Source organism: Anopheles stephensi, chromosome 2 (genome assembly GCF_013141755.1).
Source record: "Anopheles stephensi strain Indian chromosome 2, UCI_ANSTEP_V1.0, whole genome shotgun sequence".
Classification (NCBI taxonomy): domain Eukaryota; kingdom Metazoa; phylum Arthropoda; class Insecta; order Diptera; family Culicidae; genus Anopheles; species Anopheles stephensi.
In genome coordinates, this window is record NC_050202.1 from 9,784,616 (window position 1) to 9,802,241 (window position 17,626).

General features: G+C 43.6%; 1 protein-coding gene across 4 annotated transcripts in view; it reads right to left on the minus strand.

Annotated features, from left to right (window-relative positions):
* Positions 1–326: 326 nt before the first annotated feature.
* The window catches only part of LOC118503847, a 31,648-nt gene continuing 14,348 nt past the window's right edge, over positions 327–17,626 (minus strand). For 3 of the 4 annotated variants that reach the window (XM_036037556.1, XM_036037559.1, XM_036037558.1), the window contains 5 exons: positions 3,353–4,307; positions 2,070–2,157; positions 1,837–1,922; positions 1,572–1,739; positions 327–1,489 (listed from right to left, as the gene is read on the minus strand). In XM_036037556.1, the coding sequence (XP_035893449.1) occupies positions 1,403–1,489; positions 1,572–1,739; positions 1,837–1,922; positions 2,070–2,157; positions 3,353–3,457 (534 nt within the window). In that variant the 5' untranslated portion in view covers positions 3,458–4,307 and the 3' untranslated portion in view covers positions 327–1,402. Of the gene's footprint in view, positions 1,490–1,571; positions 1,740–1,836; positions 1,923–2,069; positions 2,158–3,352; positions 4,308–5,752; positions 5,913–17,626 lie in introns of all 4 variants that reach the window. The other variant, XM_036037557.1, reaches the window with a different exon arrangement.

Here is a 17,626-nt window from a genome sequence, read left to right on the forward strand (position 1 = left end):
CAGCGCCACAAGTGGGGGAAAGAAAATAATGTCACGCTAGTTGTCGCTTGTCGTCCACCGTAGTTTTGCGGAACGCAACTTGGAACTTTGGTGCTTCTTGGTACCGGGACTTTAGCAATCCTTGGAACTTGTTCTTTAGGGACCAATGCACTAGTAGCTGGGTGTGTGGGAAAAGGTTTCGCCAGAAAAGTTTATGTAAATGTGTGGCTTTATCATTCCAGTATGGCACGTTTCCAGTAACAAATTTGAGTCCGTTGTGAGTGACTGATTTATTATTGGAGTTTTCGGATGGGTTTTGTGGAAAAAAAAATGGCCAAATTTGTTCATCAATTGTTATCAACGCTGCGCAGCAGCACATTTATTGTTTTGCGTTCTTAAAGGATATCATCCCTCTTCTGTCTAATAGTTTTCACAAGGAGTTTTCCTCCTTTTACTTTGCACTGTTTCAACGTGTATCTTTCTGTTCAAACATAATCGCTAACATGATAGTTTGTGGACGCGGTTTGACGCCCGTTTCTTATATTGTTATACTTTGCTACACACTATTTACATACTCAAACAGGTTGAGCGGTCGCCCCACTCACATTAACACATCTTGTTTGTTTGGTTTTGCAGCTTTGCAGTTTGCAAAAGTTCAGCTTAACAGGTTTCACAACATCTTACAGCTAGTCCTTCGTAACAAATCGGATTCGCACCGATCTCTTTGAACCGTCCGTTTTGTAGCCTTCGGGGGTGTTTTTGGGGGTAGCAAAGCCGATCTGCTTTTCCCCTTACATCAAACGAGTACTTCACCAGTTTTTTTTTGTTGGTAGTTTTTACATCCCCATTTGGGGTAAATCCTTTTTAACACTTGTCTCCTACCCTGTCTCTTTGCGTCCTAACAGTGGTGAACCTTCTATGATCCTTTGCTTGGTTTTGTCCTGCGGTACGCGGTCTGGGCCGATTAGAAAAATATGAAAATCTGCGCGTACACTTCGATAAAAAATATGATCATAAACAGCAGCACGGCACTGTCCGCCTGCCGCTGCAGCTCTGCCGTCGCGTACCGCAGGAGCTTGCGATATTGTCAAACGGACGCGACCGAATTGCTGTCGTACGCAACGAGCAGCGAATCGTCCTCATCGCTCCCGCTGCCCACGCTCTTCGCCTCGTCCGGTTCGTCCTCTTCCTCCCCAGGCCAACGGTACATACCCCGGCTGATGGGTTGATAGGTGCCCTTACGCGCACCACCGCAACCGATCATATTGTCATCCGTGTCTGTCGTCGTCGCATCGTCGCCCTCGTCACGCCTGCCCGGCCGGTCCAGATCGGTGTCCGTACCGTCGCACGTCGGTATGCGCACGATCAGGTGAGTCTCTTCGCGGAAGGACGCTAGCGTCTTTTCCGTCTCGTTCGAGTTGTGTCATAGTTCGATCAGCTCCGGTCCCTTCCAGGTAACGCCCGCACGCAACAGATTGTAGAACCGTGTTACCGCCCACATGGCCATTATCTGGGGACCAAATGCAAGAAAGGAATAAAAAAAAAAATGGAACATGGAACCCAACCGCACACTATCGGAACTTCCTACTTACATTGATGACAGCTCTCGATATGAAGAATGCGACCTCCGCCTTGCAGAGCGAATCGAACTGCCGGTTCACGTGGTCCCGCAGTACGTTCGAGTATACCATGGCGACCGCTTCCAGCGCCATGAAGGTGATAAATCCGATTATCCACGGTACGACCAGGCCGATATTTTCCTGTGCGAGAGGGCAGAAATGTGGTGAGTCCGAAACTACCGAGCTAGCTCGCACGAACTCGACGAATTAATCGTAACGCCAAGACAGATCCACTTACCCGATAGATTCCGAAAATAAGCACCACACTGAGCAGGATCATCGAACATTGCGTACCGATGATGGCGAAGTAGGCTATCTGTACACCTATACGTGGAGGAAAGGGAGAGAGAGAGAGAGCGAAAGGGTAGAAAGAAGAAAGCCGATTAGAGCGAAAACCTGAATAATTGGATATCCCATACCGAGGAATCACCGGGACCAAGAGTATGCGAGCGATACGAAACACGCACTTACCGTAGTACACATCCTCCAGGTCGCCATACTTTTTAACGTTCACGCTGATACGCCACGAGTAGAGCAGCACCACCAGGATGGAAATGTTCTGTCAGTGGCCGGGAAGGAATGAGAGAGAAAGAGAGAGAGAGAGAGAGAGAGAGAAGATTACACTAAACGGCAACTAGTGTAGAATTGCGAGCAAAAGTCCCAAGTAACATCGCGATATATCAACACATATGGTTCGATGTTCGAGGTTTCGTCCATGAGCAACGGAATTGCTCCACATAAAAACAAGCGCACGCACACAGAGTCGTATAACCGTGTCGGATGAATTCGCCATCCAATGCAATTTACCTAATCTTTCGCATAATGGCAACCGTTAAGGGGCTTTGATTCGCACTCAATCATGCTCCAGTCAGCAGGCCGGAAAATAAATTGGTATCTCCGCAAAGGTTGGGCCCTCGCGCATTTCTCGCCTAGCGTGGTTGCGTGGGGCGCCCCTGCTTTCCTACGAAATCGCTACGTGTATTGCGACTGATGCGAAAGGAGTTAAAGAGGTACTTGGTGGAGATCTTGTTCACAAGGAATTCGAGTAAGCGCTGGTGTGCGGTTTTTGTCGGCGGAGATGATGTACGCAATAATTGGGTGTACAATATAAAGCAATTACAGGCAGAATCCGATTTAATGAACATCTGTTTCAAGTTTGAAGCGGAATGTTCCCGAAAATAAAACGGAGTTGTTAAAAAATCTTCTTTCAAGACGTAGTGGACATCAAAGACTGTGCTTCTGGTGCCTCTTTGCAATGAGGGACGCAAGGTGGAAGTGGAGGCACATCTTTAGAGGCAGCAGTAATTAGCTCCTCTCTGTCTTTCTCGGTGAACCACGTGTCACGTGAGCCAATTCAGCAGAATTCGGGTAAGCTCCATTAGACGAACCAAGCTACAAGAAGCCGAGGTAACGAGCATTAGCTAGCACGTGGTGTCTGCTCACTTAATATCTCGTTATACGTTGCACTTCCGTAGCACACACCAAACACGAAGTGGTCGATGAGTCCTGGCGAAGTTTCCATGTTTCAATCTTCCTTCTCGTACTCCCGACCGGCGAGGCGATCCAATCGACCACTCCTCTTCCGAGCACAAAACTCGTCGATGTTTAATTAGCTGGAAAACAGTCGAGCGACAGACAGTGTGTATATGGTACGGGGAAAGGCCAAAAACGAAGCCCAAAACACCAATAAAACAAAACGGAAAAGCACGTAAGCTCGCGTGGATATAAAATGGCGAAACAATTCGCACGCTTACCAGGGTGTAGATGGCGCTCGTTAGTGCCAAATGTTTGGCGTGCAGCATCCGGCAGCAACCATTAGCGCGCAGCGGACCGTACGGATACAGGATGGCAGACTTCATGGTTGTCGGGCACGGCGTTCAAGGGAAAGGCGGTAAGGGCTGGTTTTAGTTTTCCCTTAAAAACCACTCCGACCGACCGTGTTTTTCCCGGGTAGACACGTTAGATAACTATTCTTTCTGCGCTCCGGTAGCTTATGCTTTTAATGTGCTTCCTTTTTCCCCCCCGGCAGGCTTTGGGCCACTAATTTAGTGACTTCTTTTCGTGGGGGTTTTTGTGGCGGTTTTCTGGCGTGACTATAGCTAGCCGCTCGCATGTGCTTCGGTGGGGATGCTAAAAAATCCCGTTGGCAACTCGGGAAAAAGCTGGAAGTTTAGTCGCCCGGGGGAAGGCGATCCACACTACTCGCTTTGGGGCCACCGTCGGTGCAGGAGCTGTAGCTGAACGACCGCAAAACAGATGCTATCGAGGTGGGTTACATTGTAGCGGTTACCCAAGGTCCTGCCCATGTACGGTTTTCCGTTTCCCGGTACTAGTAGCAGTGGTGGTAGTAGTAGTTCGGCAGGAATCATTTCACTTAATTATGTTTGCTAGTTTTGCGCACACACCACAACCATTCGCGAGGTCCCAATAGAGCAAAATCTGTTTTCAATTTATTGGGCAGCTTTTCCTGTTCTTTCCATTGCACATTGGAGTAGACGATGTACGGGTTGCACTCGTGGGAAGACTCCTAGCGCCAGCTCGGGTGCTCTGATGGTTGTCAGATAAATATTACCGGTTTTTGTTTTGTTTTTTCCTTTATCCGTGTTGGAGTGCTTTCCAACTCTTGTCTGGTAGTTGTTCAGCACCTTATGTACAATGTGCGCACAGTTTCACAGTTCACAGTCTGGAGCATAAATTCCTGGAGAACAGCTGGAAAAGGGAGTGAGAAAACAGAACAGAATGAAGTACATTAGTAACATGGTGTAAGAATTTAGCCACTGTCTTCCAGTTCATCCTGCTGGAAAAGGGCAGTGAAAAATAATTGCGAAGAATCGCACTATGGGATTTTGTACTACAAATTAAGGAGTGGCGGAATTAATTTTGTGAGTTTTGTTGAAAAATGTTATTTAATTTTTTTAAAAGTTATCTTTTAATTTAATTAAAGCAATTTAAAGACATTTAAAGACTTTAAAATCTGAGAATCTTTTTCTGTTTTATGATTTATTTATATATCAGAACTGTCAAAACGTTCTGTTTATGAATAATTTAATTTTTCGATAAAATATTTAGATAGACAAGAAAATTTGATAACGTAAGTGAAAACTAAGATGAGTTTACTTTATTGTGTATTTCGAGTGTAAAATCCTTTTTATTTGTCTAATATTGCCAATTTTTATGAAGTACTGGGCGCCTCCACCAATAAATAAAATATTTAGAAATTGGCCTTGTAATGCTGTTCATCGCCGATCCCACCGTGCCGGAAGTTTAACAAAAAAAGCGTAAAGCAAAGCGAACTATTGTAAATACGCGCGTTCCTTTGGCTTTGGTTGGTGCATTTTTCCAGCCCGAGCCGGAACCTCGCTCCGGACTGGACAATTCAACTTTTTACCAAGTCCTCTCGATCCTCCTCCGGACGCCCAAAGCACGCTCCGGTCGTGGCGTGAGTTATGCAAGAGTTATTTCCTTTCCGCACGGCCAAGTGTAACAATTCCGTGCCGTTGGACGGTTGAATGTTTCGTTTGATAGTTTGAATTTTTATGTCACAGCTTGGTTGGCTGAAGTTTACCAGCTGCAGTAGCACTGGCAGTAGCAGTAACAGTAGGTAGCAAAAGTAGGCTATGACCTGCAGTTGGATGCACTGCTTCAAAATATAAGAGAGAGAGTGAGAAGGTAGGAATAAGCTTTTTAGACATCACTCTGCTTGCTACTCCATCGCCTGGTACCCAGTACGTCCACTGTCCTTTGTATTTTACGGGGTGGGTTTTGACATTTCCGCCCCCTCTTTGGACTGTGGACTGTGGGTTGGAACTTCACTCGGGAGACCGCTCGGAGGTATTTTCATTTATCATTCCTTTCGCAAACGGCTCTCAGTCCCAGGAGGTTTTGCTGGGCACGAGCTTTTGTGACGAACGATTTTGCAGTAACCGTTGCGTCCGGTTTCGGATGCACTGAAGTTGAAAGGTGGCTGGCCGAGCGTTTGACACTTTACACTTCAGCGTTTCCGGTCGGCCGGCCAACCTGTACAACAGCCGGTGCGCAACACAGCACGCAAAAAAAAGCTAGTTATGTGAAGCTGTTCCGTTGTCCGCTCGGGGAAAAAAAGGATACTTGGTCTGGGCATGGTTTTTTGTCTGCCAATAAAAGAAAAGGCTTACTGCGTGCCGTGTCGTGGCATTGTGCGGAACCGGTGGTAGAGGATTCCGTTTCCAAGGGACGGCCAGTTACTGAACCATACTATTGGCGTCAGGCCTCATTCTAGCTCCGTTGAAATGTGGCTGTAGACCGGAAAGGAGGCAAAAAAGAAAAACTCAACCGCTGTAACGAGAAGGAAACGGGGGAGGAAACAGCAATCAAAAAAACTGTATTACTGATGATGAACAACATTTGTTGGGCCTTTGAACTAAAGAGAACGAGTCAGGGCAAAGTAAAAAAGACGAGAAAAGCTGCCAGAGAAATAGAAATAGATTCAAAACGGTACGGGAACTACTTTGTGCTTGGCTCCACGCACCCGCATGCAAGTGGAGCAATCGGAGTGGTTTGGCAAACGAAGAAGAAATACATTCGGAGGGATGAAATTATAATAATTGATTGAATTCTCGTCCTTCTCGGTAAGAGTTCTCGCTCACTGTAAATGGTGGTGGATGGTTCGCTTACGGTGGGAAAATCAATACGGAAAGTTGTACCGCTGCACGAGATTGATGTTGGACGGTTCCAACAAAAAAAAAGGCGACGAAGGGAGGTGGAATGGTGGCCACCACACAATGCTAAATGGGGAAAGTTGCCGGAAAATGTTTCCTTCGCTCGGTACTGGTTTCGGTTGGAATTGCTTTACCGTCAGGAGGTTATAAGGTTGATTGAGTTGGAAGTTTTTGCCTAGTCTACTAGCGCCATGTTTGGTTTGTTTGTTTCCTACACCTCTGCTCAGTGTGTGACAGATATGACGTACGTTTGTGTGCGTGTCTGCTGTCTGCTTGAGCAATGGAATGGGGAGCTATATAAAAAGGGAGCGATCGGTACAATTGGAAACTTTTGATCGATAAAGTGGGAATGTAGCTTTTTCCTCTTTTATTTTTAAATACAATTTCATTCGGGTACTTCAAAGCAGCTTTTCCAGTAGTGACATATGAGTACCGTTTATGGCATTTTATGTTGAAGTTGGATTTATGAGTCAACGATGTTGAAGGGGTGAATGGTGAGAATCAGCTGATGCTGGTCGCATTTTGCTCGACGATGCCCTGCCAGTCGGCTATGTCAGACAAAAGAAGATAGCTATGCATTCGCTCTCTTTACCGATTCTTGATGTTCAAATTATATCTGGGTTATATGGGTGCGCAGTGCATACAGAATTTTGATAAATAAAATTGTAGTATAATTTCGGGGAATGTTGTTTTTGTTAAAGATGGACTGAAATTGCAAAGTTCCATCGTCGCAATGCAAATCTCCTCCACTGTGTGCAAGATTCCATTATATGGTTGTAAAGTTCCACATCGAGCTTGCAATATTTCAATCTTCTTCTTCCTCCTTGGTACTACAACCTCGAGAGGTATTGGCCTGCCATTGCTGGCTTTCTTTGACTTGATTTTGCAAAGCACACCATTCTGCTCTACGTACGGGGAGGCGTTCTGGATGGAATTTGAATACCGGTCCTGCCGAATGAAGACCGGCGCCACTGTCGCCTCGGCCACCGGTGTACCGAATATATGACCGCATATATTCCAAAAGGAAACTTTTTGCTTTATGTATTTTTCTTAACTGTTTTGCTTTATGTATTTTAGTATTAACCTAGCCTGTGAATGTAATGTTTGTTTTAGTAGTTTTTAATAATTAGTTTTAAAATGAAATAAATCTTTTTTAAAATTTTTTGTTTACACTTTTTTTTTAATAATTAAATGTTCCTTCTTTATTAGACTGAGTTGATTCTGTTAAAATTTAAGTGTTGAACAATTTTGCGCTATTTATTACTTCTTTGAAACTCATTTCTAGCTCCCTAGCTTCTAAGCTCTTGATAATCAGCTTTTTCTCAGAAATGGATTACTCCCAAAAATAGCTTTAGAAAAGATGTGATAGAACGGAACATCTCACTTTAGAACTCCGCTATCAAATATTCAGAGTGGCTTACTCTGGTAGAATTTTAAATGCGATACTGACCGGATAGGAGCGCTGATTCCTGAGCTAATTTTAGCTACAAGAATCATTGTTCTTGGTAGCTGTACATAAGCTTCTCCTGGTAAGAATATTATAAGTTCAAATTTTTTTTTGCAAAAATCTCTTATCGACCCGAAAAAAAAACCGAATATTTAATTCACTTACACCCCAAAGTGATTCAAACGCGACACCATTGGTTCCAAAACACCAAGTTGGCCACCATTATGGGCGGGCGTGAACAGTGAGCGATTAAACGATAAAATTAAAATTTGTTTACGCACAAGATATCAGGCGACCGTCGTGTAATGTATACAGTCACACCACAGTTCCATCAACCTGCTAAAGAAACCCAGCTCGCGGAAAGTGTGTTTCCCCTTTTTACCGACCGCGAAACCGGGGCCGGTCCCGGCTCATATAAAAACGATCGATGGCAAAACGCAAAATAAAACACCACTCGCCCAGTTGTTAGCATTGGTGATAAATTTTAATTTAAGCAAATAGCTCGTGCCACCGTACCGCCACCAAACCCGGTACCGCCACGTACCGCACATTGAATTGAATATTCATTACCCATCAGGCCTCGGGGCTAGACAATTCAATGGGAAACCGCCACACTGCGGTGGGTGGCGACAGAAGGCGTGTGTGTGACCAGGGGTAAACGCGATCATATTTCGTCTTTTAAAGCCACGACCGCACCGGGGTACTGCAGCCGCACAATACAGCCTGCCAGCGGCAAAATGGCGCGCCGTCTGGAGACTGAAATTCATAACTTCACTCGCAGCAACTCCCATCGAGCCACCCGTTCCCCATTCACTGACCTCCATTCATGCGGCCTTCCTTGCTGGTGGGACAAGTGGGGGAGAAAACTGAGGGGAGGGGGGGATGGAAAAATGTTGCGTGGCAGCATAAACCACAGCTCACAACCAAGCAACCCATTGGCTTAATCACTTGGCAACCGCGGAATGAACTTTCACCCCGCCAAAACCGGCCCGGCTTATATGCACGCTACTACTAGTGGGAAGCGTCCGAGAGCGTGGCACAGCAAGGGAAGAATAAAAATCAAGAAGGGGAAGAGTAGGGGTCACGTGGAAAACAGAAAACAGCCACAGCACAACCAAACACAGATTGTTTTTCCGTAAGGATTTGGTTTAGCTTTTTTTGTTGTTGCTTCTATTTTCGCCACCCAAAATCACCGAGGATTTTTTTACAATTTCATAAATTTAGTGAAGCTATTCAAAAGAGCTCCCCAAACGCTTTCCCGTTCATGGGTTTCGGAATGGGGAGGTGAGGATGGCATTGGCCTGTTTTTGTTGTGCGTTTCTCGAGGCTTTCTCTGAGTACTGCTACTAGCGGATCGTCTTTTCGGGGCCGAGCTCCATTTGAGTGGGAGGATGGATGCTTTTGTTTGTTATTTTGTCGTGTGCGCCTCCCGCCCGCGATGTAGCCCCAAGTCCTTACACCATAATGGTGTGTGCGTTGTTTGCTTGAAGTGGGGATATATTGTAGCGGCATTTGAATACGGGCGCTATTAGCGCCCGGTTGCTGCTGCAAGATCAAGCAATATTCTTCCTGGCCGGTGAAGTGAGTGAAGACGAACGTAAGCGATTGAATATTGTATGAGGATAAGTCTTGCCGGGGTAAGGTGGCGGTGCGACGGTGGAAGGAAGCCGGTGTACACAAATTCAATGCCGATCGCGGGTCATAAATACCGTCCGGAAGCACTATTGAAGCAACACGATGGTTGTGTATACTCCCTGCTCACAGCCTTGCCGGTGTGTTGGTGATAAGGATCGTGTCGTTATTCGTTTCATTCTTCCTTTCGGCAGTTTTCCCGTTCAACGCCTTGCGGGGTGGTTTTTTTCGCCCTTCTGCGTACACAAATTTTCACCCCCTGCTAAGCATGATGCCACGGTGGGTATTTGACGGGATAAAAGTCTTTAAAAAGAGTTGTTAGCAGAAGCAAACTTGCTTATTTTTGCAAAGAATGATTGCATTTTTATTGAAAATTGATGTCAAAATTTACGATAAACTCGTAAAAAATTAAACTGATTTTTTATTGTCAGGTTGTAGATCGAGGATCGATTGATCTTTTAAAATTCTTAAATGAATCTTTTAAAATTTAGGGCATTTTAAAATTTAGTTTAGCTAAATTTGGAACCTGGAAATGAAATATAATTATTTTTTAATTTCTTTGAAAAATAGCTAAAATAACGAATATTTCAAATTTGTTCAGTCAGAAGTGTGGAGCACCAGGCGCCTCCATTAAGCATGTATTATTTTGTTTGTACTTTTTATCCTTTTTTGCCTTGGATTCATACAATAATTAAATAATGTTTTCAAAATACCTGTGGAAAAGTCAAAAGCATTAAAAATATTCTACGGTTGAAACTCCCCAATTTTATAATATTTTGTTAGAGGAATACACGGGGCACCAGGCGTCTCCATCGGTATTTTAATATTTATTTTGCTAAATCCCAAACCGTTTAAAAGTTTGTATAAAAAAAAACTACAAGTTTTTTTTTTTAATTTCAGAGGACCAGCTTTGGATTGTTCCTATTCCTTTGGCGTCCAAAAAACGTTAAATTTCCGTTCGATATTTGTTTCAAATTAACCCACCGTGCAGTGGGGTGATTTCTTCTCTCGAGCTTGAACATAAAGATCCTAGCACCGGTGAAGCTGCTGATTCCCCAACCACCACCAGATCCACCATTAACAACACCCCATTCCCTTAGCAGGTGATGAAAATAATGACGTCCCATTGCGTGTACCGAGCGCTGTTCCATGACGGAGCGACTTTACCTACCCAAGCAAATAAAGAAAAAAAAATCCACGTCCAATGAAAACCAAGTAGGAGGGCAAGTCTTTTAAAGCTTTCCAGCGCCCGAAGGGGAACAGTACGCGAGCTGAAAAAGAACATGGCTATTTTACCTCCTGTATCGGGAAGCTGCCAAACCACTTCGGGTCGCGATACGGCAATATAGAGGCACGGCATTTACCCGCCCGACTGGCCGGTTGTTGTTGTTTGATAATCTTAAAGCAGCGCCATTTTAAGGCATACACGTGAGACGCATTTAAGATGCGTTGTGAACTTTCGTCTGCATTCCATTTTCATCACCTTTTCCCCCACATCTGGACTGGCCTTTTCCAGCGTCAAATGCAGCCGGAAATGCAACGACACGAACGCGGTCTTGCTTCCCGTGGCGTGTGGCAGCCGTTCGTTCGTTCGCCCGCCGGGGGATTTTATTATTAATTTGATGATTTCAATAATGCATGAGCAGCAGGGAATCCGCCACGGATGCGAACGGTGTTTTAAAATTCAATTGAAACGATAGGACGGGGTTATGGTTGAAGAGGAAAAACGCTCTAAAATGCTATCTACAGTACGTGTGGTGGGAAGGAAAATATGTTGCAGGTTATTGGCGCATTGCAGTAGCTCCAGGGGATGGAGAGATTTTCCAATCCTCGGGGGAGCGAGGAGAACTATTATGTTGCGGCTGTAATTAAAAAAGGTAAAGCATCGTGCGTACGGTGTTGCGTTGAATGTTTTGTATGCTCGGCACAAAATTCCATCGAATTAACAATCAAAATTAAGGGAATTTTAGCCTTTTTTTCTGACCATTAAGCTTGTTTTGGGATTATATTTACTTTTTTGGGGGGTAAAATTAAATAAATTACATTTTAATGAGGCTTAAGGGTAATCGTATATTGTTGCGCAGATTTGTTTAAATAGGATAAATATTTAATAAAGTATATTAATATATTACACTGTACTTATGCAAATAAATAGAAATTTAAGAGGCACCCTTAGGCCTTAATAGAGCAATAGAACATAGAAAATCCTATCCTGTTTTGCAATTAAGTAAGGGAGTGTGCGGAAGCCGTATTAAGACCTTTTTACCCTACTTAATTTCAATATTCGGATGGTCGGCTCAGCAGTATCACAAGTACTTTGAACTGACTAAGCTCTTATGATTTCAAATAAGATCACAAAAATATTGGGTCATTGTGATAGATTAAGATGCAGACATAAAAGGGGCCATATAAAACCCTAGAAAGATAAAAGGATCAGCAATAGGTAACTCTACCATATCGTAGCCCTAACGATGTCTGCTTCTGCTGGTTCGTTTGACTAAAATTTTCTGCTCAATTTAGCAATAGTGATGTGATTATTTTTTGAGAATATGGAGACATCTGAGAGTTTTGAGGTTTTTCTTGGGACTTCTCTAATACGAAATCACTTATAAGATACGTCAGTAAAGTTAAGGAATAAATCTAACCAGTCAAAAAAAAAACCCTAGAATAGGCCTTAAATTATCAGTACGAGAATTGATTTGTATCATCCATTGAAGCTAGTTAAAGTTTTCGTAAGCCCCACTACAAAATAGAATGAAGCTTTTACAGTTATTTTAGCTGCGTTAACAGCGTTCTTTCCTTTAATACAGTATGCGCCTGATGGTATGCAATCAGCATCTCTACAGAATGTATCCTATTCTATCGGGGCTGTAGACAGGAAGGATCAAGACTGAAAAGCTATTTTTTATGTTCTTGTATAAAAAAAGCAATTTTATTAAGTTTATAAACAATCAGAAATACGATCAAAACTATTAATTTTCGACAGCTGAATGATTGCATAAATTCCGGGGGGTTTTGGTTGAAACTGTAGCTGTGAAGCTGATGCGTTGGTTCATAGCTCTTGGCTATTCATCAACAATTTTTTATGAACGGATCGCACCCACCAAGTACAAAAGCCCTCTTAATTTAGCCCATAAAACTCATCAATCCGAAAAGCTCTAGTTTAAAGTATGCAGCACACGGGATAATTGAGTGGTAGATACCTGGATTCACCCGCAGTGAGTTCCAGCTGATGCGCATATCTGTCAGAATATTACTACGAAACGATTTTTACATAACATATCTAAATCTACAATGTTGCACATTGTTTTGCTTCATGGTAATGCATCCCAAACGCTTCCATTTCTCGTAGCTGTATTTAATGCTATTCCATCGGAAATAAAAATTCCCCAAAAAACTCGCCTCTAAAGCACCCACCGTCCCAGACTGGCGAAATGAATGAAATTGTGAATATCCATTTCACTGCAGCGGCGAATAAAATGAGCGATCCGTCCCGAACATCGAACGCCGTTCCGGTTGAGTTCTGGCACGAAAACGGCTCACCGGGTTATCTTCCGAACTTGTTCCGGCTCGAGCTGGGAAGTGCGGAAGGGATGACGCGATGAGAAGCTAGAAATGTGTCCAAACGAATGAGACGAAGTATAAAAAAGCACCGCAGCACTACTCCTACTCCATTCTGGCCATGTTCTGGTGAAGCACGGCGATCCACATATCCTTCGCTGGGTTCATTTCTTCTTCCGTTTTCGGAGTGGAGAGTGGTGGTGTATTTTTATCTATTCAAGAGCGGTACACAAGTGACAGAGTGTGGAGATAAAAGAACAAATACACACACACACACACGCGTGCATGGGGCCCACACACCAAAAACGTACCAGCGTATCCAAACATCAACTCTCGACATTAAAATATGCATGGTTAGGTTTTCCGTTCCAGACCGTGCACCGTGGAGTGTTATGGGAAAATAACAGTCCGTGGATCGCTTTTTGCCATTTCTATTTCGGCCACCAAAAAAAAAAAAAAAAAAAAAAAAAAACCGGGAGCAGCTTTGGCCTTGCTCGGTCTGCCTGCCCGCACGCTTGCAGTACCATGTGCAGTCATATTTCATGAGGGACTTACCCGGATGCCCGAATCTCGGTTCGCTTATCCACCGTAGAGCCCTTCGGATGATTGGAGGGAGGAGGGAGGAGGAGTGCAGGAAGGAGCAAGGGGAGGGGGGGGGGATTGAATAGAGTTTGTATGAATTTAAAAAAAAAAGATAGAAAGAAAGGAAAGAATGGAGGCAGAGACACACAGACAAAAGTAACTTTCTCATCCACCCGCGGGAAAAATGGCAGCTGATTGTAATCGTAGGCGTTATCTTTTGTTTTATTTAAAAAAAAAACCCAACCCATCTGCTCTCACTTACATTGCGTGTGTTGGAATATCATCTCTTTTCCGTTTCGAAGTTGATTTTAGTTTGCTTTTTGGCTACTCGTGCCGGTTTTTTTTTATCTCGCTTGCTTTCTTTTGTACAAAATGCGCCCCCGGTTTCGCGGTTTCCGGTTGCCGGCGCTGTCTAAATAAAGCCACCGAAGGAAGAAGAAGAAGCAGATCCATTCCGAAATCACACGGCAAAAGGTATAATCGCTCCGGCTACCGGAGCATTCACTGATCCTCGCGTGCGGTTTAGTTGGGGTGTGATGCGCAAAACTCGAGAAAATGGAGTTTGGAAAATGGAATTACAAAAAAAAAACCGACACAAAAGACTATTGACTTTAGAGAGAAAGAAAAAAAAAAGACGAGCAAAATAGAAGTATCCAGCTGGACTTGCCGGCAACAGAAATCAAGAAAAAAACAAAAAACTCCAGGAAAAGGAAACGGAAAAAAACGTCGAAAAGATTATGCATAAAACGGTCGAACGGCGCTTCGGTGAAGAAGTTTTTAATTAACTCAGATAAGAACTGTTGCATTTTTGATTTGGCCGTTTTTATTTGGTGTGTGTCTGTGAGAGTGTTTTTATCTACCAATCTCCCCTTTTCCTTTCATTTCCTTAAATAAGTCATGGTTGAGCAATTGGTGTGTGTGTGTGTGAAAGTTTCTTTGAGAGTTGCATATTTTTAACCTTCGTTTTTTCCCCGCAAAACTTTCCCGTCCGTTTAGGATGGTGAGCAAGAAAAGTGTGTTGCAAATGGAGGTGTTTGTTATTTTTGTTAGGTTTCGTTTTGTTTTTTATTGGCTCAAGCGCTAAACTTTTGACCAGCTTTGGTTTTACAGCAAGGTTACTGCTGATCGTTTGCGGGACGTGTTTGTTGATTAAAAATAAATTAATTTCCGCGCTGCTGAAGATGGGGCGATGTTAAAATGGCCCTTTAAGGGGCTTTGGTAGATAGTTTCTTACACAGTTGGTTTGGTTTACACAATCTGTGACTGAATATGACTGAAATTGACTTTCGATCTAATAGTTTTCTTGTTTTATTGACCATAATAGCCTTGAAGTGAGGGGAACCCAAATTAAATTATATCCATTCATACGGTTCTTTTACTTTGTCCTTACTCTTTTGAACGGGACTAGGAATGAGTAGGAAGGTTTAGAATCAAAACATTAAAGCTTTACTAATTCATCCAACTGAGTAATTATTTAAATCGCAATGTTATCGATTGAGATTGACCTATTGGCTGACCTATGGTAAACCCATGTCAAGGCAGTCTTAAATAGCCTTTAAAGCTCTCGAGGTTGTTCTACCAAAGAAGAAAGAACACAATATTTTCTAAGTGCGAAAATAAGAGACTTCTGCTAAAAATAGTTAAGAATTATGGCTTGTGTTGTAACTTTTTATAAATATTCTACTATTTGCTTAAAAAATCTCAACCAGTTTAAAAAATTGTTTTCAATGAGGTTATCAGTAAACCCAAAAAAATCTTTCTTTTTCACTGCTTTTAGCTTGTGCCTCAGGAGGTAAGTCAAATAGCAGTGTCGGTAAAGTGCATGTCAATATCTCGCTCAATACGCCGCTATGGGCTCAATTCTCGACTCGACCGAGTCCCTCATATTTTTTTATATGACATTTTACCCTCAAATAGGTAACCTCAATTACAGAAAGCGAAGTAAACCTCTGCCCATGACCCTTACCACCATAACTGCAGATAAGCAAAGAACAAGAAGGCGCGCATGACGGCATGAAGAAATTGTTGAGCCCAAGACCCAATTTACAGATACAAAAAGACGGGCCCTCGCCCAATTCACCCACCACCATCATTGCATAACAACTATTTCATCCCGCACAACTTCATTTGGGTAGCAGATGAGTTATTTTAAAGCGCAGCTCTTTATTGCTTTCTTCATGTGAAGCACGTACAGCGGTTGGCGGGCTGCCTTCCTACCGGCCAGAGCGCGAAACAGCTCAATTGCTTGCTGGAAAACTTTCCTTCCCAGCCGGCCGGTTTTAAAGTGTCCGGACGGATGAAATTTGGCAAATACATTTAATTTATATTCTTGACACGTTTTCGTATGCAGCGGACGGCGTTATTAGAGCAGACACACACACACACAGACCCAGATTCTCCGGGTTGATGAAGATTTCAAGGCCACCGTAAGTCTGTGAGTCAACGGCTGTACCCGGTGGATTTGTTCTACCGGGTGGTGTGAACATTTCTTCGCGAAAGAATTTCCCTCGCCGGTTGGTAAATGGTGGCGTAGCACTTCAATGACTGGGGGTGCGTACGGCCGTGAGTTGGGGTTGTAGCGAAGAAGGGTTTTGCTGAAGTTTACCTCGCAAAGACAAGTTTGAAGGGACCGGTTTGTGATCGGTTTTGGTACTTCCAGCTAGATCAGTTTCTATCGTTCATTTAGATTCATTTGCCAAAGGTTTCATGAATCAAAACCGGCTCATTGCAAATGGAAGATGCAAGTAGCAGCTAGCAAGCGTACTTGCCGAGAGCAAAATAAGCAACTAGTCGATAAGATCGACATAACCAACCGACCGTGTGTCAGTGCCGTGTATCAACGTCGGCGACGCTGTACGTTTGGTTGGAAGGATTTCCCTATTTCTGCTTTCTGGGAACAAACCCGGGGCCAGCTTCTACCACAACCATGTGTATGTGTGTATGTGTGTGTGTGTGTGTGTGTGGGGAATGTTTGCTGCTGTCATGTGGCTGCAACATTCGAGCACCGGTTTACGGAGCGAAAGGAAGCCCCATTTCGTGTTCGGATTATTTACTTCTATTGCTTCTGATTTTATCAAACTCATCTACAGTACTCGCTTGATACACTTGAAGCCTTGACACACAGAGGGAAAGAGAGGGAGGGCGAGAAAGCGAGACAGTGGGAGTTTGCTCAAGTGAGCAATTACTTTATCGTGTTTGCTTGGCACTCAAGGATATCTTAAGTGTGTATGAGGTACAAGTCCTCTGTACCGAACAGCCGCAGCAACGAGCGACCGTGCTAACAACGGCTGAAAGCGGCAGCAGTGGGTCGATTGCGGGAACGTAATAAAAAATATCCCACACACTGCACTTTTCAGAAGCGATTGCCGGTGATCGTAGCCGAAGCTATGGAATTGGCCTTTCACTCGAGGGTTAATGTTGGCAAAGCAGCCCGCTCCCGCCGGGTGGATATGTTTTTCTAGTAAATTAAGTGCCAGCGTAGCAAAAACATCACTCAGTGCGGTGTGCTGTATCGGTTTAAGCAATGAAAGCGTTTCGAAGGAGCTTCGATCGATCCGGGTGCACTATGGGATGGAAGCGGTCATACGGTGCAATGTGTTTTGGTTGTTTCGAGGACTTTAGATTGAAATAAAAACGTAAAATTACATAAATGTTTCAACCTTGATTGTAACACAACGGAAATAATAAGAACATAATCCATATTTTTAAGTTCCCATTGCATCTGTGAGACAGACTATAGAAATATCGACCTTTTTTTTTGGACATCAAGGACGGCCTGGCCTTATTGCTGAACTATATCAACCTTTCTCAGATTAAGAAGTATGATAAACACTTATTCCCACATTTTAACATTTTAATTTCTGAATTTTTAGAATGTTTATAATCCTGGCCATATCCCGGTGGCAGATGTGACAACGGTGCTCGTCTTTTCACGGCAGGACCGGGGTTTAAATCTCATTTGAGACCTGTGTAACACTGTGAACTGTGTAACACTCATGTGACCATTTGTCCCGCTCGGCTCCATAGTGCCAGGGAGCCAGGAAGCTACGTACGGTAGGTGGTATATCTATTCTGATTCCTTCCGGCGGAAGTTTCATCTTTTGCTTCAC